At 31.8% G+C, this 26,582-nt stretch overlaps 2 protein-coding genes across 3 annotated transcripts in view; one reads left to right on the top strand and one right to left on the bottom strand.

The window, feature by feature from the left end:
• Positions 1 to 6,251, bottom strand: part of LOC139512151 (beta-TrCP-like) — a 52,228-nt gene extending 45,977 nt beyond the window's left edge. The window contains exon 1 of the mRNA XM_071299554.1: positions 6,144 to 6,251. The gene's annotated coding sequence lies outside the window, so the exon portion shown is untranslated. The remainder of the gene's footprint in view (positions 1 to 6,143) is intronic.
• LOC139512159 (ragulator complex protein LAMTOR5 homolog) lies at positions 6,202 to 23,134 on the top strand. 2 transcript variants are annotated; one of them, XM_071299566.1, is made up of 4 exons: positions 6,202 to 6,326; positions 10,164 to 10,225; positions 11,982 to 12,099; positions 22,912 to 23,134. In XM_071299566.1, the coding sequence occupies exons 1-4, from the start codon at positions 6,217 to 6,219 to the stop codon at positions 22,973 to 22,975; spliced, it is 354 nt and encodes a 117-aa protein (XP_071155667.1). In that variant the 5' UTR covers positions 6,202 to 6,216; the 3' UTR covers positions 22,976 to 23,134. The 2 variants fall into 2 exon arrangements, with proteins under 2 accessions (XP_071155667.1, XP_071155674.1); XM_071299573.1 differs by lacking the exon at positions 6,202 to 6,326 and adding an exon at positions 7,193 to 7,242.
• The last annotated feature ends 3,448 nt before the right edge of the window (positions 23,135 to 26,582 follow it).

Genomic DNA, 26,582 nt, shown 5'->3' with positions numbered 1-26,582 from the left:
TCAAAGATATAAGCTTTGGGCTTGTGGACTAGTTTTATCGTGAATGCTTTTAATCACCAATATAAGTTGTTTATTGCTCGTTCCATTGATTGATAACGTTTGATTTAGTCAGTAATTATGGACATCCAGTTTTTAAGTTTACCTTGTTGGAGTTCTGAATTTTAAACACCTGTTATATTTTTTTGCTACATATAAATGTATATATACATGTATGACTATAGTTTCTTAGTTTCCTTATCTACAATGTTACATACATGTGTATAAAATGTATATGAAAAAATTTGTTAGGGTTCCATCACTTCCGTGGAACCAAGTGTCTCGCCTACTTTTGCTGTTCATCGCAGGCTCAACAAAAATTAGGAAAAAAAATTAATAAAAATATTACTATTCCTTTCGATATTTTGATTGTAAGAAGCTTCTGTCCAGGATAGTTTATGAATCTAATAAAATCTTTAACTGCAGACTGTAAGTAATGTTAACTGGAAGAAAAACTATGTCCATTTATAAGTCAAATATGTATAAACAGGTACAAAATTTTAACAAATTTCCTTCTAGATACTAGTTTTGATCATAAGCATGATAAACAAGCTTCTGTCCAAGTATGGTACAAATCCAGGATAGTTTAAGAAAGTAAATATTTGTGGACGCCGCAGCCAACAACGACAAAATGTGGGATCACTATGTTTCGCCTTAATGACAAAAGTTGAAGGCTCAACAAAAATAATATATGATAAGAAAACATTGAAATGCTTAGTTGAAACTGGGTGTAAATTGATCACTCAATGTTTTAATAACACTTAATCTGTTTGTATATAGCATCCAACATTTTCATATCTAGATTTTTAAATGTTTTCATTATTGTAATACATTTTGTACATTTAGTTTAAATGAAACGGGATCATCCTGTTCTACTAACATGACTAAACACATTTTCAAACCATATCAAGATGATTATAAAATATTTGAATTTTCTCTAAAAATATTATTGTTCATGTATAAATTGATAAAAAAGACAATAAATTTCCAACCTTTAACTGTGGGTTATTAATTTGGCCTGTACAAATGAAGTAAACACAATTTAGAAATAAATAAATTTGATAAATTATCTTATTCTTTCACTAATTCATTACTATCTAACAATGAAACACACATTAATCTATTAATACATTCACACCTTTTGCAACTGACAAGTCCATTATTGTGTTTGGACATGTTTACTCATTCATATTGGTGGTCTGGACATATCTAATTACATATTTGACACTTTAATTTGATAATTTGATTATAAGCTGTATTTTGAATTATTGTAGTTCAAACAGAAGTTATTTCATGCATGTTAGATAATAGACCAATTTCAAGTTCATTGCGTTTCTGTCAAAATTTGTGGTTTAAGTACATGTACTAGTTAACATGACATCATTCATGCTGTTAGGGGCATTGTCACTTCCTTCCCATGTTGAGCTAGCAGTTGAAAAAATATGATGCTACATGTACATGTATTTGTAAATGTCACAGATTTTTTGGCAAATTAAATTCTCATATATGTACATTTGTATCATATTCAACAGCATTTTGTCCAAGGTCAATATTAAGTTGTCCTTTTGATTTGTTTAACATCCTACTCCAGTTTTTATTAATTTTGTATTTACATTAATATTGATGATAGATCAAATTTATTTGTTCAGTGTATGTTTAATACTTGTTTTTGTTAAGCATGTTAATATGTCTTTTGATTGATCATTGAGTTAAGACATATTTCAATTGATATTTTACTTATGTGAAGTTGTGTTGTTTCTGTCCAATGTAGATGTTACACTATTATTTCAGGTTAGGGTGTAGGTTGGCACCTGTTCAAATATTTAAACCCCTTTCATTTCAAAGCTTGCCCTGCTTTTTAAATATATGAAATTATTTTTTTTCTGTTGGGAGTGGAGAAATATGGAAATACACAAGTGATAGTACAAAAAATGTATTTATGGTATTGGAATCCTTTTCTCTAATGGTTTTTATCCCTCCTTTTCAAAAATTTGCAGAAATTTGTGTTCTTTATATGTGAAGTCATATGACATGGTAGCCTTTTTTCATGATGTCACGATAGGAAAATTCAAAAGAAACAAGAATATTTGACCAATCATTTGCCAAGAATATATTTCACAATAAGGAAAAATATTTTCTCACATTGATTAAGAAATGTGAATTCAAAACGGGCTAAAAGATTAAAAAAATATGATTACACCATACACAGTGTAAGTACATACAGAACAAACATTATTTCTAGTTTATCCTGAATAAAGATCACATAGACCCTTGATGAACTTTAAAAGTGCAGGGATACAGACAGACCCTCAATCTTGTAAATGAAGTCATAAAGGCTTGCATAGTGGATGAACTTTTACCAGTGAATGACAATACAATGTACTGGAAAGCGGTATGTCATTTGCATGATTTGTTGAAAGGACTAGAATTTTCTTATATAAATAATGCAAACGGGTGGTTTGGACTGTATTCCTATCCACACTGGGTTGTTTTGCTCTTTATAATTTAGCCCTGAAAAGTAAGAAAGAGTTGTTTTGCTTACTGTATTTGGCCCAGGATTTGCGAAATAAATATATATATATCCTACTTATTCTTTCTCTAAAAAAAAGGGAGAAAATATCATCTTCATTAAATGAAGAAAAACTGACAAATGCCATAGCAAAAACCGAAAGACAACAAAGGCAACAAGTCAGGGAGATAATAAAACACTTCATTCAAAAATTATATAACATATACCATGTATACATAAAAAAAAAATTGTACATGTTATTTAGGGCATGGTTTGTTTATTTATAGTGATAAAATAAAGAAAGTAAAAATAAAAAATTATTTAGTAAATATGTTCATGATGTAAGGGACGACATCAAAAGTTCAATGTAGGATAAAAAAACTTAATTCACATAGTTTTTTCGCTGACCCCCCCCTACCCCCCTTCTGAACTTAATTTGGGAAAAATTGATTTACCTATATGGATATATGTAAAATCGATTTTAGATTAACAAAACTTGCAGCAATGTTGACCCCCCACCCCCAAACTATTCGATTTAAGTTTTTTATCCTACATCGATCTTTTGATGTCGTCCCTAAATCATACACTTCTCTGCAAAAGAAAATGTACAACTTTTTGACACTTTTAATTTGTATTTTATTGCTGCCTGCGCTGTTGTTTCTTGCAGCTAATGAGACTGCATCATAATAAAAATTTAATGAACATTTCATCCTACAAGTAGGTATTTCAATAAATCAATAAGGTGTTAACATTAATGTTTACCAATTATTATTAGATAATAAAAAATTTGACACATTTGACCAATCCCTTTTTCATCTTATTAGTGACTTGTTTGCAGGTTCATGATTTGTTCTTACATGTACATCAAATACATGTAGGTTACAGTTGTTTTTCTTCTTGGCCAAATCAAATTATTAATAAAATTGTGTTAAAATGAACCAGCTGAATATGCCAAAGAGAATCAACCAAATTATCTAGGATATTCGGAATCACGTCACAACTAAATTCCCTAACAATATAACGGAAACCTTACAGTATTTCCGTTTCTTTTTTTTAACATATTTGAATTAATACAGACTTTGTCCCCATTTACAGGTACATTGTAATACCTGCCTCATATTAATTTTTACAGTATGATATTACAGGGTTCTCATTAAGGTGAGTCAATGAGTCCTGGACTCATCAAAATCTGTCTGGACTCGCCTTTTTCAAAACTGGTGAGTCCACAGATGCATCATGATTGAAATATTTTGTATAAACTGAACACAGTTAAACACAAATATCATTTTATAGCAAAAGTTTAAAAGTGATCTGAATTTAATGTCATTGCATTGCTTTGTTAGGAAATGGAGACTAAAATATTACATTATATTGCAATAAAATATTATCTTCTTGCTGTTGGAATTATCATGGCTAAAAATGATGAGTCCCTGGACTCGCCTTCAAAAATCCTTAACGAAAACCCTGTGATAATACTAAAATACATGTACATGTAGCATTAAAATTACGTGAATTTCATATCTTACAAATTGATGCTTAGGGGGCTGATTTAATAGTCCATATATATTGATGGTGTCTTGGAAGGCTAATTTAAATTCTTGATTTGACGCTTTCCAGCAAAATAAGGCGTTAAAGAAAAAAAATATAATAGCCTTTCAAGACATCATCATTATTTTGACTAGGGGGCTAAATGTATCACATGCAGTTCTGTAAAGATTTTATCATACAATGTATGACATTCCTGTCAAATCAAATGCATCTCAAAGTGAAAATGTACAAAGATGCTCATATGATCCCTGTTGTAAATATGTGTCCAGAGTACCACTGGCACTCTGTCTCTACTAGAAACAATGTTATGATGAAAACTATTGAATAAACAACCCCATCTTAGTTAAGAATTGAAAGTTTTGATAATAATTTCCAATTAACATAAAGAAAGTGGACCAAATTTCCTAGGAAAATTAGTCTTAGGAAATATTTTATTTTAAATCTAAATACATAACTCTTTAACAATATCAAAACAACACTTAAAAATAACAAACATGGACGTTTCTACCTAGGAATAATAAGAACATGGACATGATTTCCTAGAAATATTAGTCTGGGGAAATATTTTTTTCTTCATAATATCAATACACAATTCTAAAACATTATTAAAACAAGACAAGCCATGTTAATTAACCTTTAAACATAATTATTATGGGTGTCTTTATCGAGGAATAATAATGACATTAACATGATTTCCTAGGAAAATTAGTCTGGGGATATAACTTTAAAAAATATTAATACATAACTCTAAAACAATATTAAAACCATTTATGTAAATAAACCTTTGAAATTAAATGATATGGATGTTTTTATCTAGGAATAATTATAACATGGACATGATTTCCTAGGAAAATTTGTCTGGGTACATATTTTTTTCATATAATATTACATAACTCTTTAACAAAATCAAACATGAAAGGTACTGGAAAAAGTTAGTTTGGTTAAAAATAAGTTTTAAACCTTAATTAAAATTATAAAATCATGGACATGATTTCCTAGGAAAATTTGTCTGGGTACATATTTTTTTCATATAATATTACATAACTCTTTAACAAAATCAAACATGAAAGGTACTGGAAAAAGTTAGTTTGGTTAAAAATAAGTTTTAAACCTTAATTAAAATTATAAAAATCATGGACATGATTTCCTAGGAAAATTTGTCTGGGTACGTATTTTTTTCATATATTATTACATAACTCTTTAACAAAATCAAACATGAAAGGTACTGGAAAAAGTTAGTTTGGTTAAAATTAAGTTTTAAACCTTAATTAAAATTATAAAAATCATGAACATTTTGCCCTATTAATATTAATAACACGGACATGATTTCCTAGGAAAGTTAGTCTGGTTACTTACATTTTATCAACATGGACATTTTTACCTAGGATTATTAATGACATGGACCTATATTCCTAGGTAAATTAGTCTGGGGACAAAATTTACTAACATCAGACTATATTTACTAGTAAAATTTGTAACCATGGACATTTTATACTAGGAATTTGGGTCCGCCCGGACATATTTTACAAGGACAAATTTATCGCTTACATACACACCAAGTCCCAAATGTAAATCTTAAAACAATGTTTGTACAGTTTTCCACTAGAAATTTTTAGGGCCCTTTAAACCATTCCAGTGTAAGACAAGGCTCTGTGTTGAAGGCCGTACCTTATTCTTTATTCGTTTACCTTTATTACTTGCTACTTGGATGGAGAGTTGTCTTATTGGCACTTATACACATGTACATGTACCACATCTATAAACTGACAAAGATATAATTTGACATACGACAGGTTATTGTTAAGTGACATCCTCTTTCTGAGAAGGTTTAAATGTATACACATTAAGATATACATTACATGTATTCAACTTATATCTTGCAAAATTTATAAAGTTATTACAATTATTCACAACATGACAACGTCAACAACTGAACAAAATCAAAATAAGTTATTTACATAACCCATGGGAACAATTGTACACATATCACTGTGACTGAGTATCCACGGGTATAACTATTCTCATATTTAAATATAATGCTATTTGTTACCTGTTGGTCTCATGAAATGAAAAAGAGTTTGTAAACAACCTGTTCCGTTTGGCTATCCCACTCTTCTGTCATTATGGAAAGGGAGGTAGAAAATGTGTACTATATCCGGCGGAGAATTCTACTTCCGGTTGCAGTCCAAAGACGAAACATGGAAAAAGTCCTGGAAAAGCATTTAGACGAAACGTACGGTAGCATGTTAAAGGCTTCTCAGTGAAATTTCATACATTGATCATTACAGAGATAAGAGTCAGTCATATCACAGCCACAGGGGTCGATATACATATAGCCTTTCTACTTAAGGTTCATCATAAGGAATTGAAAAATATGGCCGTGTTTTCACCTCCAAAATTACTATGAGTACAGACAAACTGGTACATCCAGGAAAGTTTTAAGGCATGGCAGGAACTAGATATATAAAAGTTATATGAAGTCTACGTTTCAGAAAATTAAAAAGTTACCTGGATTTTGATGTTCATTTTTTTCCAGTCTGCAGAAGATAGCAAAATAAACAAACACCCGAGTTTCATTTGATACGGTCCACTCAGTTACACAGTTTAAACCTGTTAAATAACCTATTGTTTACAGGTGTCTATTGTCCATCTATTGTCCATTTAAATCAATACTACTCACAACATTGATTATATGAGGGGAGCTTCTCAATCGTTTTCACTACTTAGTTAATTTTTGCACCTTCTGCAGGAACGAAAAAAAATGGATAGCAAAATCTAGAAAAGATTATAATTTTCTGAAACATAAAATGCATTTAAAATTTATATATCTAGTTCCTGCCATCCCTTAAAACTGTTGCAGGTGTATAGGTTAGTCTGTACTCAGAGTAAAATTTGGGGTGTAAATACGGCCATTTTAGCCAAAAGGTTATGATGAACCTTAATAATATGAGGCAGGCAGTACCTGTGAAATTTTTGGGGACGAAGTTTGTTTAAATTAATTTTTTTTGTAATTTAAATATTTGTTAAAAAAAAGATACGGAAATACCGTACCGTTTCCGATTTTGGTTCTGTTGTTAGGGATTTTACTTGTGACGTTATTTAAGTTATGACGTCATGTTCAATGTAAACAAAGAAACGCAATGTATCAGGTACATGTAGGCCTAACGTTTATTCATACCAAAGACAAAGAATGATTAAAAATGAAATATTGGTATTGTGTTCCTTGACTTTCTATATTTTACTAGACTAATCAAAGTCTCACGACAACAAGACTGGAAGAAGGAAGTAGAGTTATGTGTTCTGCGCAGATCCGGAAATTAAAAAACGCGACAAAAAAAAAATTGGACGATTTTGACTTCATTAGTACAATGAAAAATTCTGGTCTAAGTGTTACGCGGGATTGCTGATTTTTTGTAAGCGTGACACCTGAAAGTCAAATTATTGTGCCGTGAAAACGGGAAGTGAAGGCTAGCGGGACACAGGAAATTAGAAAAATATGAGAATTGCTAACATACATGTACATAGTGTAAGCGGTGATATGGGAATCTGATAAAACAGTACTGTAAGCGGGATCCGGGATCCAAACCCCCCAATGAGACCCCCTATGAAGTCAAAATCATTATCTTTATTTTTTAGACTTGTTTATTTTCATGCAAAGGTCATTTTTGGAATCATGTCTTTCACCGGAAAAGATCGTCAATTTCGAACGCCTTTATGACGTCATTCCAGCACTTTCATAATCGTCATTCTGTAGGGTAGTATAGAAATAATTAATGTTCCATAAGTACATAATCGTGATTGCCATATGACCGAGGGAAGGTGACCATCCTTTTAGATTTTAATTTCCAAAATATTTTGTGCAGTTTAGAATAAAACTTTTTCACCCTTTTGCTCAACATGTATTTGAAATTTCTATGCATACATTTTTGTCACCTGGTGATGGAAGTCACATGACAGATTGGTCTGTAAACCGTATCCCAGAACTGGCCTATTTGAACATAAATCTACTTCCTTCTTCAGGTCTCGTTTGTCATGAGACTTTGAGTAAAATATTTATTTATCAGTCCAGAAAAATATATATATACATTTGTAGAAACACAATACCAATTTCATTTTTAACAATTCTTTGATATAAAAAACACATTACCTGATGATAGTGTTTCTTTGTTTATGTACATTGATCAATATAAAGTCATAACTTAAATAATGTCACAGCTAAAATCTCTAACAACAGAACGAAATTGTGAAATGTTACTTGATACATTTGTACATGTATATTTGTTTCTTTTTTAAAAGGGCACTAGCTGTCAATTTCATGTTCACCAATTTTAATCAAATTCTCATATTTGATTTAAAACAATGTTAAACATTTATCTACACTATTAAATGTGTAAAATAAACAATTAACAGGGCATGGGCATGAAAATACATAGCTTTGTTTCATGTGTATTTTAGTCTAGATGCCATCTCATTAACTATTGTGTTGACCTCAAAAGTCATCTGATGACCATATAATCGATGTTAACATATATATATAGATATAAATAGATTAAGCAAATTTGTGCTGTTGGACTTTTCTAGGTCTACTTTATTTCATATTAAAGATGAAAAATAAATGTTTATCATCGTTTTTACCTGTATAACACAGATTTTTTTTGGATTGAATCAGTCAATCAAATGATTTACCTTTGTTTAACTTTTAATGTTGACATTTTTTTCCTTTAAATAACTTTACACATACAATTCATGTGTTATTAATCTCAAGCTAAGAGGTTAAATCGAAGTTCACATGAATACGGATTCAATGACAATGAGGTCAAATTTTTCACTTGCAGGTGAATAATTCATATAAATCAATATATTTAGCATATAATGACAAAATTAAACCATACTGGCTGCTAAAAGCAGATTGTTATTTCACTATTTCCATTTCATTAATGATTTAGCAAAAAAAAAATATATTAGATTTTTTTATATATATATCTAATAGCTAACTGCCCCTTTAACAGATTTTGAAGTTAAAATATGTTTGAATTAAAAAAAAATAATTCATACAGACTTGGTCCCCTTTCATAGGTAATGCCTGCTCCATATTACAAGGATATCAGACTAAGCGTAAAATTCAACCTTTGAAAAAATAAATGATTCATGAATAAGTAACTACATGACTGAGCAGTCAAACTGTGTCATTAGCATGAAAACGCTTTGATGAATATTTTTCAAATTTAGATATTTTGTTTCCTTTGACTAAATGAAGGTTATAATTAAATTTCACAATTTTAGCTGTTCTAGTTGTTAAATTGTAGACGGTAAATACCTTTCAGTACTTAGTTAAATTGGTTTTCATTATTAATACATTGTATATACATTTGAGTTATTCCCCTTGGAACAGATATTGATAACTAATTTCAAATTACAATGTCATTTGTTGGTTTGTTGATTATTTTAGGTTATTTCCTTTTGACATGTTTGAGCAGATACATGTATGGTTTAGTTAAGTATGTATAATTTCATCAAAAGTTGATTCTTGGAGTTCTTTCATAAGCTGATTCTAACAATATACATGTACCTAGATTTTGGATTCATGTTGTGTCACATACCTATGCTACATGTCAAATATTCAATCACAATCCAAAGTCAGAGTTGTTATAAGCGTAAATGTTGTATAAAAAAGAAAATGTGGTATGATTGCCAATGAGACAATTCTCCACAAGAGACCAAAATGACACAGAAATTAACAACTATAGGTCATCGTACGGCCTTCATCAATGAGCAAATGGGTTTTAAGCCCATACCGCATAGTCAGCTATAAAAGGCCCCGAAATGACAATGTAAAGCAATTCAAACGAGAAAACTAATGGCCTTATTTATTTTAAAAAATGAACGAAAAACAAATATGTAACACATAACAAAACGACAACCACTGAATTACAGGCTCCTGAGTCAATACTTGTTCATCTGTTCAGGGTTTGACAATTGTAGGAAAATCTTTTTTGCTGTCACTTTGACAGACTCTTGTTTTTATTTGTTTAACTTATTTATTACCTTTTGTGTTCATGTATAATTACAGATTCAGACTACCAGGTGTTGCAGGTGTTCTTTGTGCAGATGAAAATGGACTTTGTTTAGCAGGTTAGTGAAACCATCAATAAACATTATATTATTAATATTATTTCCTACTGGTATTGACAAATTTTCTTTAACTTTTCTAATACACTTACATTGTGAAAAGTTACTCTGACATATCATATCAGAAATCACATAACAAACAGTTACACACTAGCCAAATAAATAGAGATTTCTCTGAGGCGAAATGTTAAAATATTTCATGGGTCATTTCAGTGTACCATAAATTAATCTGTTTTTGTCAATGGATACTTTATAGTATGGTCTATTTGGTATCTGTGATGAAAGTATTTACACTAAAATAGAATGTTTACAAAAAAATGTTTACAAATAAAATGTTTTCAAAAATTAGAAAATCAGCTGCTGATACATGTAAATGTATCTTTAGGTCACCAAGTCACTTTTAAGGTGGTACCCATCTCCTTCATGTCCTTGACTAAAATTTATTTTGGCTCGTTTAATTTTTATAAAATTTGGACAAAATATTTACTTTGACCTTTTAAAAAATATATGAAAATTCCAAAAAACTTGAACCAATCACTTACTCTGAAAAAAATCATTGGATATATACAGCAGTTTGGCAAACACAAATTTTGATCTTTGAGAAGCTTAATATTTCCTTAACAATACAATGTGATTAAAATGTTAAGTTGATTTCACAGAGTTATCTCTCTGTAGTGTTAGGTACCACCTTAAGCAAACTATATAATACAATTGTAAACTGATCTAATTATTTGTTTTGAATATATTTTTATTGTCTGTTATATAATCTAGGTACAAAATGTATACACGCAGGGAGTACTGCTTGTCATATTGTCATAGTGCATTGGTTCCGATGAAGCTTTTCATGATTCTTAAGTCCAATCATTAGTGATGGACCAGAAATTGATAAAAATTAAAGATGAACTTGCTATCTGTAAGATCTTTCTTTGATTTAACATGACCTATTCAATTGTCAAGTTACCAACTTTTTGCAACTTTTTAATTTCAAAATTACTTATTAATATCCCCTGTTAACTTTGCTATGTATAGTTTAACCTTGAGCTCAGTACACCCGTATTGATAGAGTCAGATATAACATTTTTCTTCTTCTTTTTTTGTCACTTAATAAATTTTAACTTTAATTTTAAAACATGTTTATGATTACAACTTGAAGGTAAAATTTTAGATGGTCCTTGATTTAAATGTAGATGGATTTGTGAGAGAAAAAAGTAAAATCACAAAAAATACTGAAATTCAAGGAAAATACAAATCGGAAAGTCCCTAATCAAATGGCAAAATGTCAAACACATCAATGGAATGAATAAGAACTGTCATACTGCTGTACAGGGACTTTCTTATATTGAAAACATTGGATTGAACCTAGTTTTATAGTTAGCTAAATCTTTCACTTGTATGACAGTCGCAACAAATTCCATTATATTGAAAACAATGTGTAAACAAAACTATCAGACACAATAGGTAAAAATGTCACAAATAGGGGTACAGCGGTCAACATTGTGTTATAATCTTAAAACAACAAAATATATAACAAAGAAGCACAAAAAGGCATTTTCATGTAGAAAAAGCACATTTGCAAAAATGAAAGACAAGAATACAAAAATTTACCATAGCACAATAACACAATGATGGGATGTTTAAGTATAGCGACAATTTAATTGTCCACTTTATAAATATCACTAATGCAGTTACATAAGATTTGCAATGTTAAAGGATAAAAGTACTGCACATGCATGTACCTTTTTTCTTTGTTTGTTTTTAGCTAAAGGAGTAGCAGAAAAGTCTGCTGCAGGAAATATTGCCAGTATTGCCAAACAAGCGGCTCAGTTACATCCAAATTCTTCTACTCCTCCAGTTATCTGTATTGAATCAGAAACAGGGTTTGTATTCTTATTTATTGTTATACTGCTGTCTGCATTAAACCATAAATTACAACTAAAATATCTGTGCTGTCCTGCATTCCTTAAGTTTCAAGTGACAAGTATAAATAGCATTTTATCACCAATTGGTGTTCATTGTGTGTTTTTATGCCTTACTCACAATAAACTGATAGTAGGCAGGTCATTATATTTTTTTATTGTCCTTTATCACATTAATACATTTGGTTAAGGTACCCGGTACTTTACCTTAAAGTTGTGGTTAAGTCAAATTGAAACTTAGCACACATAATAATGTATTTAATGAACTATATAGATTTAGGAAGATGTGGTATGAGTGCCAACGAGACAACTCTCCATACAAATAACAATTTATAAAAGTAAACCAACATAGGTCAAGGTAGGGCCTTCAACACGGAGCCTTGGCTCACACCGAACAGCAAGCTATAAAGGGTCCCAAATATAACTAGTGTAAAACCATTCAAACGGGAAAACAAATGGTCTAATGATTAGACTCTAATCTATATAAAAAAAAAAAGAGAAACGAGAAACATGTATGAACTGCATAAACAGACAATAACTACTGTACATCAGATATACCGGTATGTCTTACTGTAAATAAATAACTGTGACTTTATTTTATTTCCTTTGTACATGTACCAATTTGTGTGGATTCGAGGAATATTTGTATTATTGTATATGATTGATTAAGTGGTTTTGCCAAAGTCTGCATACATACTTCAAATTTGTACTTCATTGAATTTTCATTTTGTGGTTCACCTTTATAGTCCAGTCATTCTAGCTCAAAATTTACCCGACCTCAAAGTAATTGCAACAGAAACTATTTTATGCTTACAAGGCAGTATCACCCCATATCTTTGACATAGAAAAAATCGGCAAGTGTCAGACCATGGGAAAATTGTAATTTTAGGGTAAATATTGGCTTTTTGATGAAAAATCGCTGAAAACCGGAAAATATTATTTTTTTTCTAATCTGGCATAATTTTTGAACACAAGTCTCGTAAAATTTGCAGAATAGAGTTTTCTATGACATAAAGAACGATAAACATCAATTTCGTTAAGAAAATTGTAATTTTGGGGTAAATTGAGACTTTTTTGGTGAAAAATCGCTGAAAACTGGATTTTTTAAAAATTCTCTTTTAATCTGACATAATTTTTTACATGTGTCTCGTACAATTTGTAGAATAGAGTCTTCTACGTTTAATAAAAATGATAACATCAAATTCGTTCAGAAATTGTAATTGTTGGGGTTTAAAATTGAACACTTTTAGTTAAAAAATAACAAGTATAACAGATGTTGAACGATCTTGTCTTTTGAGCAATATAATAATGTAATAAAAACGAACTTTGATATCAATTATAGTTTTATTCGTTTTGGTCTTCTTCAAATACTATCTTTTCTGCGTTAGTACATAAATGTCCTTTGCACTCAGAACAGGCGATTGTGCACTCTAGACCATGTTTTCGACATGTACACCTACGTGTGTCACAATTTGTTTTACACTTGCATCTTATTATGTTTAACAGTTTATCCGGAGCTGCTGGAAGGGTAGTTTTTATAGGTGTCAATCTGTCATTTGTGATTGACCAACCCCAGTCCAAAGGATTAAGATTTGTTTCTTCTGTCCACTCTATTATTTGGTAGAACACTCTCTTACAGTGTTGTTCTGCTGCAGCTGATATTGGTGGTAGCGTTTGAACTTGTAGAAATGTAACTGAGTTCGACAGTACTTTGTTTGCAAATTTTCTGTAGCGAATGATGTCTAGACTTTCGTGCGGAACGCCACCATACAAATAAGCAATTATCTGCACACCACAATTTACAATGTCTTTTACAGATGAACACCTGTTAAGAAATGGTAATGCTAATTTACGAAGTTCTTCATTTTCGGACATCTTTTTGAGTACGGGACCTTTTCCAATACCATACAGTCTTGAGGTCGTGTCACATCCTGTAACTGAGTGTATGAACGGAAGTAATTTGCTTACTTCTGGTCCCAACAACAGCTTAGTTTTTTGAATATCCCAAACTTTGTTCGAACTGAGTTTTCGATTGCTCTGATCAGATCTGTAAAAAAGTCCATGTGAACTAAGTGTACAGTGAAATATAAGAAGAACTAGAACATCTGTGTCTTCCCCGATGACCACTGTAGGGTGTGATATTGATTGATTGACACCTGTCTTTGCTATTAGAACATCAGCATCAGCATCTGCATGTTCTGTCTGAAAGTCGTTTTTTACTAAGGCATCACTTAGCATATTTATGAAACTTTGTTTATTTTCATTGTTAGTTAGAAAATTTTCTTTTTTACTTCTGAAAGGGGTCGTTTTTTTTAAAATGATTTTAGCTCCTTCCACTCCTTTTGTCCGGCGCATATGTACATGATCTTTTGTGCTAGGCCCTGATGTGTAGCCGTCAAATACGATAACTGCATGGTCATATCGTCGTTTTATGTAATCCACATATTGTTGACAGATCTCTCCGAAAGTTGACCCTTTATTCCATGGTAGGCGTTGAATAAAAGAACCTCCGTCAATGACATAATGTAGCTCAGAGTCAAGTTTTCTGTTTACAGCACAGTCTCCAATGGTCCATAAGGCATCACCTAATGTTGCCTTTTGAGCTTGTCGCATTAGTCCTGACGGTTCGAATAATGCCGCTGGAGTACTTGACAGTTCAAACTTGAAAACTTCAGAAATATCAGGAAAAATGTTGTTTGCCGCTGCAACAAGTCGTTGAAATAGCAACTGGGGGTCAACAACCACTTCTTCGCCATCAATCTTTATATTGGTTTTACTTGCTAAAGTTACCACCTGTTTGTTCTTTTTGAAAACAAAATCGTCTGCATACTGATCCTCCATAGACTTTAATATTTCTTTTCCTATATCCACTGATCTTTCTACGTTAACTTTCTCATCAGCTAGTGTACCAGTTTCAATATTCCGTAAACTAATATCAGAACTGAAAGGATTTCTTTCCCCCAAAAATGACTTAAATATTTGAACGTCTTTTTTGTCTTGATCTATCCTACTTTTCCCAAGTTCTTTGTGCTGCTCACTTGTATTATAGTTCACATCAGTAAGTTTCTGCATTGTTTCATTCATTTGTGAACATTGTGGCATTGATAACAGCCATAGAAGTCTTTGCGATTCGCTCAAACCACGCCCTCTGGTCAGACCACCTGTTGTCTTTAAACTTCTCATAAGGGCTTGCTCTATTACCAGATCAGTAGACAAACCGGCCCAAAAACGATCAGTTCGTCTAATAACATGGTGTCCTGTTTTGAATAAATTGTCTAAGGCAGGATGCGTTGCAGGCAGATTTTGCATTTGTTGTAAATAAATGTGAACTGATTTTGCATATAGGTTGTGTCCTGAAGCAGCTAAATAAGGGAGCATCTGCTGGAGACTTTTCAAGTGTAAGTTCCAGTTTCCTGTCCTTTCAGCAGTGATAAATTGACGGAGAAGTTCAACCATATCCATATACTGGAACCAAAGGGAAGCAGTGCGGCAATTTTTTAAAGATTTTCTAAATAATCTGATGTTCAGTTCCAGGTGTATATTGTGGAAAATCATATATTTCTGATGTAATGAGCAGAGTCAAAGCTGTTTGAGTAAGAAAATGACCACGAACAACACGGGAAATGGCTTTACCACTAAGCATATGACCAACAGCAGTAGAAGCATAAACAGTTTCTAATAGTTCTGAAAGACCGGAGCTATTCATAATGTGTCCTATAGATCCGAGAAAACTCATCTCAGTGTGAAATCCACCAAGTCGAACAACCATAGATTTCAAGGTACTACTTTCTGCTTCATTCAGGATAATATTTACCCCGGTACTGCTTTCCAGTATAAGGGCTGATTGAATGTAACAACAGGATCTGCATTGTGTCGTCTTGCTTCTTTAGAGATGAAATGCAGCGTTGAGTTTATGCATGTAAGGTCACTCGGGTTCATGTCAATCATTGGCAAATAAACTATGCTTGATTTTCCCGGAAATACTCCACCATATACCATTTGACACAATGCTGACCATCCAGTACTTTTTATTGGCCAAACAGTCCTAGAGAGTAGACTTAATGATTCAGAATAACTGGTTGCATTTACTTGGTTTAATTTCATGAATTTCAATGATGTGTGAGTTTCTTTATCCAGTTTATATGGTCTAATATCAATTTTTCCAATTTCTTTGAGTTCTTCTATCTTTACATCTGTTCTTGGTATACAATTTGTCCTCATAAATCCTGGTGTGACGCTGGCTATAATTCCCATGCCGTGAAAAGTACCATGACCATCGATAGTTCTTAAATTATGATCAATATTGTCTGCTATGTACTGAAGATTTCCTTCTTCTGTTACTTCCGGTAAATCAGTTCCTTGGGACATTGCAGCATTCATTTCATACCTTTGTACTTCTGAATACGATGATGAGAATCCCATATTGTACAGAGAGTCTATCAAAAATCTGGAACCGAAATGGTGATGCATTTGTACAGCAAGGCCTATTTGTAAAGGTGCTATTAATGATCTTGGTCTTGTAGCTTGAATTATTGTTTGGCCAATAGCAGAAAGTTTCAGACTGTGATTACAGGTACTTATTAAACTATTCAGAAACAACCGTAAACTGTCAGGTAGGTAGTGTTCATTGCATTCCAAAGATTCAACATCGGAAACTGATGGATACTCGGTTTTCGTGCCAATTTTTGATTTGATGTCAGATTTTAAGAGACTTGCTGCTGCTTTTATAATGTTCATTTTCTCTGATTCAGGGTCACTTGCATTTTGCTTCTGATGAAAATCATGAAGTATTGATGTTGCAGTTTTGCGGAGTGTAATAACATTTGGTTTCCCATTTATTTCTGTTATAATCACATCATCTCCAAAGTACTTTTGGATTTTTGATTTCATATGAACAGTCGAATAAGCTGCATCTCCGCAGTAATCTTTCATTTTTTCTACTAACTCAATAACCGTAAGTTGTTCATCCTCGTTTTGTAGGAGATATTCAACAGTTTTCTGGAATGCAGCTTGTGCCTGTTGATGCTGGGGTCTGCCGGTGTTATTTTTGCTCTGATTAGGTGTTCCAGATGGACTGCTTTTTCCTGTTCGAAAATTTACACTGCATCGCTGATGGTAAACTGCGTCTGCAGCATGCAAATCATGTACAAATACAATTCTGGTTAATACATGTGTAGCCCATTCATCGTTTCGCTCACGGCAGATTTTTTCTATATTGCTCTGGAAATCCTTTGTTCGGACTGGAAAAACATCAGTACCTTTCCTCTTATCCTTAACATCTGCAAACTGTCCACAGAAAAGACAGTTATCTCGATAGTTGAACTGTTCTTGTGATCTTAAAACCCGATTTTCAGTAGTCTTGTAATCTAGTTCTTTTTGTTTGACAGACTTAGCATTTGTGTAGTCCCTGCGACAATCCTGGTGTACTACGTCCCCAGATTTAGCAACTTTGGTATCATTTCGTAGCTTGCTGAACTCGTTAATATTTCGGGCTCCTTTTTCTCTTAATGTTACAGTTGCTCTTCCGTCATTTATGGATAATTTGCAAATAAAGCACCCTTCCATTGGTACCTGCAAAAAAGAAAACTACTTAAAAAATAAGCTACAACAAAAGCTATCACACTCATGACATAGTCATGAATACATACATTTAAAGAGATAGAGATAATTTGTGTGTTGGTGTGTCATATGTTATACTACATTGTGTCGAATGCAACACTTCATAATTTTTAAGCCAAACACGTATATTTTGATTTACCCCCTTTATGACTGCTTTATCACAAATATCTAAAGCCAACGTATATAAATACCCCAAAACGTGAGAAATTATATAACCAAAAAGTACCTGAAATTTTTTAATGTATCAGCAGTTTATTCAATAAAAAAGCATACAGTTGGGATGGATAACCCCTTAGTAAAGGTCTATACTTATATTTTTGCAACAATTGTTATACTGTTTTAGAAATTTAAAAAGAAATATGCATTATGGATCGGACTTGTGCTATTACGTTTACGATTTATTTTCTGTCGGTTATTGTTTTTTTTGTCATTCATTTTCCAACAATTGTTCAACAGTTCCCGTATCGTAAGTTCTTCCCTTTAAAGGAATTTTAATTTTCTTCCAAATCCAATAAGATTTTATTTTTATACGACCGCAAAATTTGAAAAATTTTTCGTCGTATATTGCTATCACGTTGGCGTCGGCGTCGTCGTCGTCGTCGTCGTCGTCGTCCGGCGTCCGAATACTTTTAGTTTTCGCACTCTAACTTTAGTAAAAGTGAATGGAAATCTATGAAATTTTAACACAAGGTTTATGACCACAAAAGGAAGGTTGGTATTGATTTTGGGAGTTTTGGTCCCAACATTTTAGGAATTAGGGGCCAAAAAGGGCCTAAATAAGCATTTTCTTGGTTTTCGCATTATAACTTTAGTTTAAGTGAATAGAAATCTATGATTTTGACATAAGGATTATGACCACAAAAGGAAGGTTGGGATTGATTTTGGGAGTTTTGGTTCCAACAGTTTAGGAATTAGGGGCAAAAAAAGGGCCCAAATAAGCATTATTCTTGGTTTTCGCACAATAACTTTAGTATAAGTAAATAGAAATCAATGAAATTTAAACACAAGGTTTATGACCACAAAAGGATGGTTGGGATTGATTTTTGGAGTTGAGGTAACAAGAGTTTATGAATTAGGGGCCAAAAAGGGGCCCAAATAAGCATTATTTTTGGTTTTTGCACCATAACTTTAGTATACCGTAAGTAATTAGAAATCTATGAAATTTAAACACAAGGTTTATGACCATAAAAGGAAGGTTGGGTTTGATTTTTGGAGTTTTGGTCCCAACAGTTTAGGAATAAGGGGCCCAAAGGGTCCAAAATTGAACTTTGTGTGATTTCATCAAAAATTGAATAATTGGGGTTCTTTGATATGCCGAATCTAACTATGTATGTAGATTCTTAATTTTTGGTCCCGTTTTCAAATTGGTCTACATTAAGGTCCAAAGGGTCCAAAATTAAACTTAGTTTGATTTTAACAAAAATTGAATCCTTGGGGTTCTTTGATATGCTGAATTTAAAAATGAACTTAGATTTTTAATTATTGGCCTAGTTTTCAAGTTGGTCCAAATGGGGGTCCAAATTTAAACTTTGTTTGATTTCATCAAAAATTGAATAAATGGGTTCTTCGATATGCCAAATCTAACTGTGTATGTAGATTCTTAATTTTTGGTCCAGTTTTCAAATTGGTCTACATTAAGGTCCAAAGGGTCCAAAATTAAACTAAGTTTGAGTTTAACAAAAATTAAATTCTTGGGCTTATTTGATATGCTTTATCTAAACATGTACTTTGCTTTTTGATTATGGGCCCAGTTTTCAAGTTGGTCCAAATTAGGATTCCATATCAAGTATTGTGCAATAGCAAGAAATTTTCAATTGCACAGTATTGCACAATAGCAAGAAATATCTAATTGCACAATATTGTGCAATAGCAATTAATTTTCAATTGGAGTTATCTTTCTTTGTATAGAATAGTAGTTGATTTTATATGTTGGAAATTTGCCAGACATGACTATGATGTCATTTTCTATTTTTATTTGCCAATAACTTTATGTAAATAACTTCATTGGAAATTTGCCAATATAAAATGTTGCTGATGAAGCTTTTTTCCCCTTATCTTATCTAAAATGTTTTTAGATAATGTATGTTGGACATTTGCCAGACATGACTATGATGTCATTTTCTATTTTTATTTGCCAATAATTTTATGTAAATAACTTCATTGGAAATTTGTCAATATAAAATGTTGCTGATGAAGTTTTTTTATTGTTTTATACAATAAACAATGTATATTCACTTTTACTACCAACCAATCTTTACCATTCAGTGATTACAAGCACTATATTTTACATTTTAATATTTTATGATATATTTAAAAGAGTAGTTATTGTTGCAAACTCCATTAGAAATTTGAATTGATATCAGTTTTGGAAAAAGGGAAACGGGGATGTGAAAAAAGGGGGGGGGGGGTTTAAATTTTTCTCATTTCAGATTTCATAAATAAAAAGAAAATTTCTTCAAACATTTTTTTGAGAGGATTAATATTCAACAGCATAGTGAATTGCTCAAAGGCAAAAAAAACTTTTAAGTTCATTAGACCACATTCGTTCTGTGTCAGAAACCTATGCTGTGTCATGATCAACTATTTAATTTTAGATTTAAAAAGTTTGAAGAAGAAATCTTTGATTGATTTGTAAAATCTTGACATTTGTTTTGTGTAAAAAAAAACCATGTAATGTCAAAAATTTGATCACAATCCAAATTCAGAGCTGTATCACGCTTGAATGTTTTGTCCATACTTGCCCCAACTGTTCAGGGTTCGACCTCTGCGGTCGTATAAAGCTGCGCCCTGCGGAGCACCTGGTTATTTCTTACCTTTACTTAGTTTAAACTAGTTGGGATCATTTGTTTGGTACACACACTGGTTTGCTTTCTACTGAAATCTGTGGACATACTCTGCAAAGAATGAAACTAGTTTATTTACCTTATAAAGCGTAATAATGAAAGTAATTGTTCAGGATGAGAGGGTCTTTTCAAGTGTTGAAAAGACAAAAGTGGAACAAAATTGTAAAAGACCATGGAAAACAATAAACGTTTATATTAAACAATGTGTACACATTTTCTGACAATATTTTATGCTATTTCGTTTCAGTTGATTACACATTCAATGATAAATATAATTGTATGCAATAAATATAAATAAAAGGAGATTTGGATAAATTTCACACTTAACGCAGTCTTTTAACACCAGCCAGCTTAAATTTCAAAGTAGAACTTTGAAAGTTATTGTAAGTACAAAACATTGTAATCGTGCTTATATGAATTAATCTACGTTTATTGCACTAACGGCGTTCCATAGATTTTTTTCTGCGACAAAGTAACGTATAAAATCATTAAAAGATATTTTTTTCTTTCTCAAGATTCTTTATATGTTAAAATATAAGTGAAAATCAATACATAATTTGTCTTTCCTTAGGTTTTTTGTTGAAAAGAGTGAACAGTCAATGTTTTAAAGGAAATATTTGAGTCTGAGCGCTGACATACGAAAAATGTGTTAAATGACATCTTTTAAAACTTTTTTTTATGTCATTTTATAATGTTTCCACCTTAATAATTATAATATACATTATTTCTTACCGTGAATTAAGATATATCCATATTATTAGTTGATATTCACATAAATTAGAATTTGTTTGACAAGTCTGTTTGACCCTGAGTGACGAGTTATCTCCCATAACACGTATGGCGCGCTGAAGCTGTGACGATTTTACAAGGTATCATGTAAAAAACAAAAGGTGAAATTATAACACTTTCCCCTTTTCCGATTTTGTCCAATTTTTTCATGGTTCTTCTTTAGTAATGTGCAAATAAAAAAATAAAAAATTAATTTCTGTTGCAATTACTTTGAGGTCATCCGTTATATTGACTGGACTATTACACATGAAATCCATAAAAAGTTGGTATCCAACAAATAATAATGAAACAACAGTGTTATGGTTTTGACCCTGATTTCTGTTGTTCATATACATGTAACATGAAAAGAAAAAGGGTCTATAATAATTATTTAAGGTGTAATCTATTGTACAAAGTACACAATACCGGGTACATAAAAGAAGGATATAAACAGAACTAAAAATGTGATATTTTAGCTTAGGCGGCATACCATTTTTATGACGTCATAACAAGAAAAGGGCATGAGATAACCATTAAATCCTTGATGTTTTGTAAGCTCCATATTATAGATATAAATTGAAAGAAATATCAATAGATTCAAAAGTGAGTCCTATTTTGCTCCTTACTGCCCCTTCTCCTTTAGTGCAAGTGATACATGTAGTCTCTTATGGAATATCTGTATGACCAGCTTTGAAATGAAATGGCATGAATCATTAAGGCTGGGCTTCTTTGAAATGGTCTTTTGACCCTACCAAATAATACAGGGATGATGATATTATTACTTTTGAGTAATGACATAGGCATTTTGGACCAAATGTTGCTAAAATCTCTGAAATGGTCATATTATTACACTGAAATATAGACACCTTAAGCATTTTGATATTTGGTTGTTTCACTTTTGGGAATCTGCTTGGTTTTAGTGAGTTCTGTTCCAGACATTAAATGTACATTGGAAACTTCTTTATATGAGGAGATGTCTATTAAATTTAAGACAGTAATCCACCAATTATCAATAAGAAATAATTGCTAAATAACTGACCGAATATTGTAGCTGTCAACAACTATAGGTTGCTGCATAGCCTTCAACAATGGTCAAAACCCATACCACAAAGCAATTTATAACAATCTACAACATATCAAAATAAGAAACAAATCAAATGAGAAAACCGTTGGCCTATTTAAATAATGTAAAAAAAAACAAATATGGTACAAATAATATATCTGAATAATGAATTACAGGCTCCTGACTTGGGATAGGCATAGGGGAACATTTTTGGGACACCAAAAATGCCCCATATCTAGGACAGGGGCCCCCAATAGCAAAACACAAGAACTAAATTATCAAATCAATACACACAATCAACTTTAATCTACAGCAACCAAACAATGATAATGTTTTAGAGGTAAAATTTGAATGCAAGACTGTACTTGTTTCATATCATTTTATATTTTAAAATCAAGCACAAATAATTAAAGATGCATTTTGTTTTTGATTAAAAAAAAATTAATAATACATAATTTTGCAATTTATTTTATTTTTCAGGAGTGTTCTTATTAAAAGTGAAGATGATATTACAATGGCAATATATAAATCATCCCCAACATGAACAAGAACCTTAACTGTGTTTTATAAATATAACTGTATGTAGATGTAGAGTTTGTTTGACAAACAAGAACTATTAGGACATTGTGCAATGTTTATGAATGTTTTAGTCTGTAAACTTTTCTTACATTATAATTTAATAAATTAATATATAAAATGTGTAGTGAGAAATACATCTTTATTGATATCTTTATGGCCCAGTCATAGATAAATGGGGGCATTAAGTGTTATCCTTCCGTCTTCTGTCCATCCCATGTATTTTTCATACTCACTTAAGCTCTCCTACTTTAAATATAATGAAACCCATACACAATGCTAAGAACCAAATCTCTTAGACAAGAGTAAAATTTTGGACATGTAAAATTTACAGTTCTAGAGGTATACCCCTTTATAAATTTGGAAAATTGCTTATCTTTTTATTTCCACACTCTAACTTATGTTTTCTTCATTCAATTTTTTTTTAAATCATACAAAATGCTAAGTTTCAAAACAAGCAAATACAGCTGGATGATATGTCACTAACTGTTTTAGCGTAATAAAGGGGCATAGAGTTATGCCCCTTTATTACTTGGAAAATTGCAAATTGTTTTATTTCTACACTTCAACTTAAGTTTTCCTCATCTAAAAAATATAACGAAACTCATACACAATGCTAACAATCAAGACAGGTAAATAGAGCTCCAATTTGGGTAGTGAGTTTCTCACTGTTTTAGAGTTATACTTCTTGGATATTTGCAAAGCTTTAGCGTTTTTGTTGAGAAAGCGAGACATAGTGATCCTACATGTCGTCGTCATTGGCGTCCACCAATATTCACTCTGTTGTTAAAGTTTTTGAAATTTCAATAACTTTCTTAAACTATCCTGGATTTCTTCAAAACTTGGCAGAAGTGTGTTTATGATCATAAGATAGTATCCAGAAATAAATTTTGTAAAAAAAAATCTATTTTTTCCAGTATTTAACTTATATGGACTTAGTTTTTCTGACAGGAAACATAACATTTACTCTGTGGTTAAAGTTTTTTTAAATTTAATAACTTTCTTAAACTATCCTGGATTTCTACCAAACTTGGACAAAAGCTTGTTTATGATCATAAGATAGTATCCAGAAATAAATTTATAAAAAAAAAATCATTATTCCTTATTTAGCTTTTAAATGGACTTAGTTTTTCTTCCAGTTAACATTACATACAGTCAGTAGTTAAAGTTTTTAAAAAATTTATAAGATTCATAAACTATCCTGGATTTTTACTAAACTTGGACAGAAGCTTCCTTCAATCAAAAGATAGTATTGAGAGGAATATTATTATTTTTCCCCCTCATTTTTGTTGAGCCTGCTATTAAGGGAGTTCGCTTCTCAGTTTCAAAGTAATAAACTTTTCAAAACACTAGTTTATATAGATAGGGGATTAATAAAGGAATCCAAAGAGCAAAAAAAATATATAGGTCACCGTGCTTGTTTTCGAGATAATATCCATTGAAATTTTTGCGGGAAAATATTCTCTCTTGACTTTTCATAGCTTTATCATTGACAAGTTGAAGTTCTCAAAAACTGTTGAAAAGTAATTAAAATTTTATAAGACTTTAACAGATGGCATATCATTATCCATATAAAAGATTTACAAAAAGAAAAATGGGGGTCACCGGGCAAATTTTGTCAAGGCATTCAAATGGATAAAACCAGAGGACTCCGAAAATCTTTCAAAAAATCTAAAATATGACAAGCCAGCTTCCTTAACAGCAAAGTAGTAGACGAGACACTGGGTTTAGTGGAACCCTTACAAATTTTTAAGCTAGAAATGAAAGTAAAATCTAAAAGCAATTTCACATTAGTCTAAGATGAGGGGGGCAAGGGGTTTAACTGTTATGCTGTTATGGAGCAATTTAATTCTTTGTTATCTGTTATTCTGAAAATATATTTGCTGTTAGCTGTTATTGTCTTATTCATTGTTAGCTGTTATTGGACTATTAGGGTTTTTTGTTATCTGTTATTGTGATAATATATTTGCTGTTAACTGTTATTGAAAATTGGAATGTTAGCATTTTTTTTTTGACAGCCCATATTCGGTAGAAATTGAAGATTATTGCACATTGGGGTCTACCACTAGTAATATGGTGGTCCTGTATTCGTTTAAGGATTTCATTAATATATACCCATCACAGATCATAACATAAACATATTAATATCAGTGAGATCCAGGACAATTCCAGTATTGGAAGATCGACCTCGAAATTTTCTGGTACTAAGTGGCAAGTTTTGGAGTATTACACAAAATCTTGTATTAATTTTGTACTTATCGGCCTAATAATTTAAAGAATTATATATCAGAAAATCATTTCTTAAGCTGCACCCTCATCAAATGAGTGGAAATGCTTTAAATTGAATGAATTCTTAACTTGTTTACTTTTTTTTCTATTTCTCTCCGCTTCGTTAGTACCCAATTTCCAGTGGCGATGATACACAGTGTTAATTGCTCTATAATATTTCGTAGGGCTTATATTTGGTATATACAAACTCTGTCTTTTTCTAAAGCCTGCTTGTTCTCTTAATTTGTTGTCAATTGCCAAGATATCAATGCTGCCTAATGTGATCTACGAAAGACTTCTGGATAGAGACTACAGATAGAAGGGTTGTCCATCTTAAATTGTAACAGATCTTTATATGTTGCCTTTCTTTGTGAGTATTACAGTTGATCCTTTCTGCCAGTCCAAAGGAATAGTCTCTGATTACGAGAAATTTAGAGGTTGTTAATAACTTTTATTGGTGGATTTATATTTGATTTTAACATTTCAGTATGTTTATATTCAATGCAAGAGGTCTTCTTATTTTTAGCTCACCTGGCCCAAAGGGCCAAGTGGGCTTTTCTCATCACTTGGCGTCCGTCGTCCATTGTCTGTCGTCGTCGTCCGTCGTTAGCTTTTACAAAAATCTTCTCATCTGAAACTACTGGGCAAAATTTTACCAAACTTGGCCACAATCATCATTGGGGTATCTAGTTGAAAAAATGTGTCCGGTGACCTGGTCAACCATTCAAGATGGCCACCAGGGCTAAAAATAGAATATAGGGGTAAAATGCGGTTTTTGGCTTTTAACTCAAAAACCAAAGCATTAAGAGCAAATCTGACATGGGGGTTAAATCGTTCATCAGGTCAAAATCTATCTGCCCTGAAATTTTCAGATGAATCGGACAACCCGTTGTTGGGTTGCTGCCCCTGAATTGGTAATTTTATGGAAATTTTACTGTTTTTGGTTATTATCTTGAATATTATTATAGATAGAGATAAACTGTAAACAGCAATAATGTTCAGCAAAGTAAGATTTACAAATAAGTCATCATGACAGATATGGTCAGTTGACCCCTTTAGGAGTTATTGCCCTTTATAGTCAATTTTAACCATTTTTCTAAAATCTTAGTAATGTTTTACACAAATCTTCTCCTCTGAAACTACTGGGCCAAATTAATCCAAACTTGTTCACAATCATCATTGGGGTATATAGTTTGAAAAATGTGTCCGATGACCCGGCCATTTAACCAAGATGGCCGCCACAGCTAAAAATAGAACATAGAGGTAAAATGCAGTTTTTGGCTTATAACTCAAAAACCAAAACATTT

Source organism: Mytilus edulis, chromosome 1 (genome assembly GCF_963676685.1).
Source record: "Mytilus edulis chromosome 1, xbMytEdul2.2, whole genome shotgun sequence".
NCBI classification, from domain to species: domain Eukaryota; kingdom Metazoa; phylum Mollusca; class Bivalvia; order Mytilida; family Mytilidae; genus Mytilus; species Mytilus edulis.
This window is presented reverse-complemented; position numbering and strand designations above follow the sequence as displayed.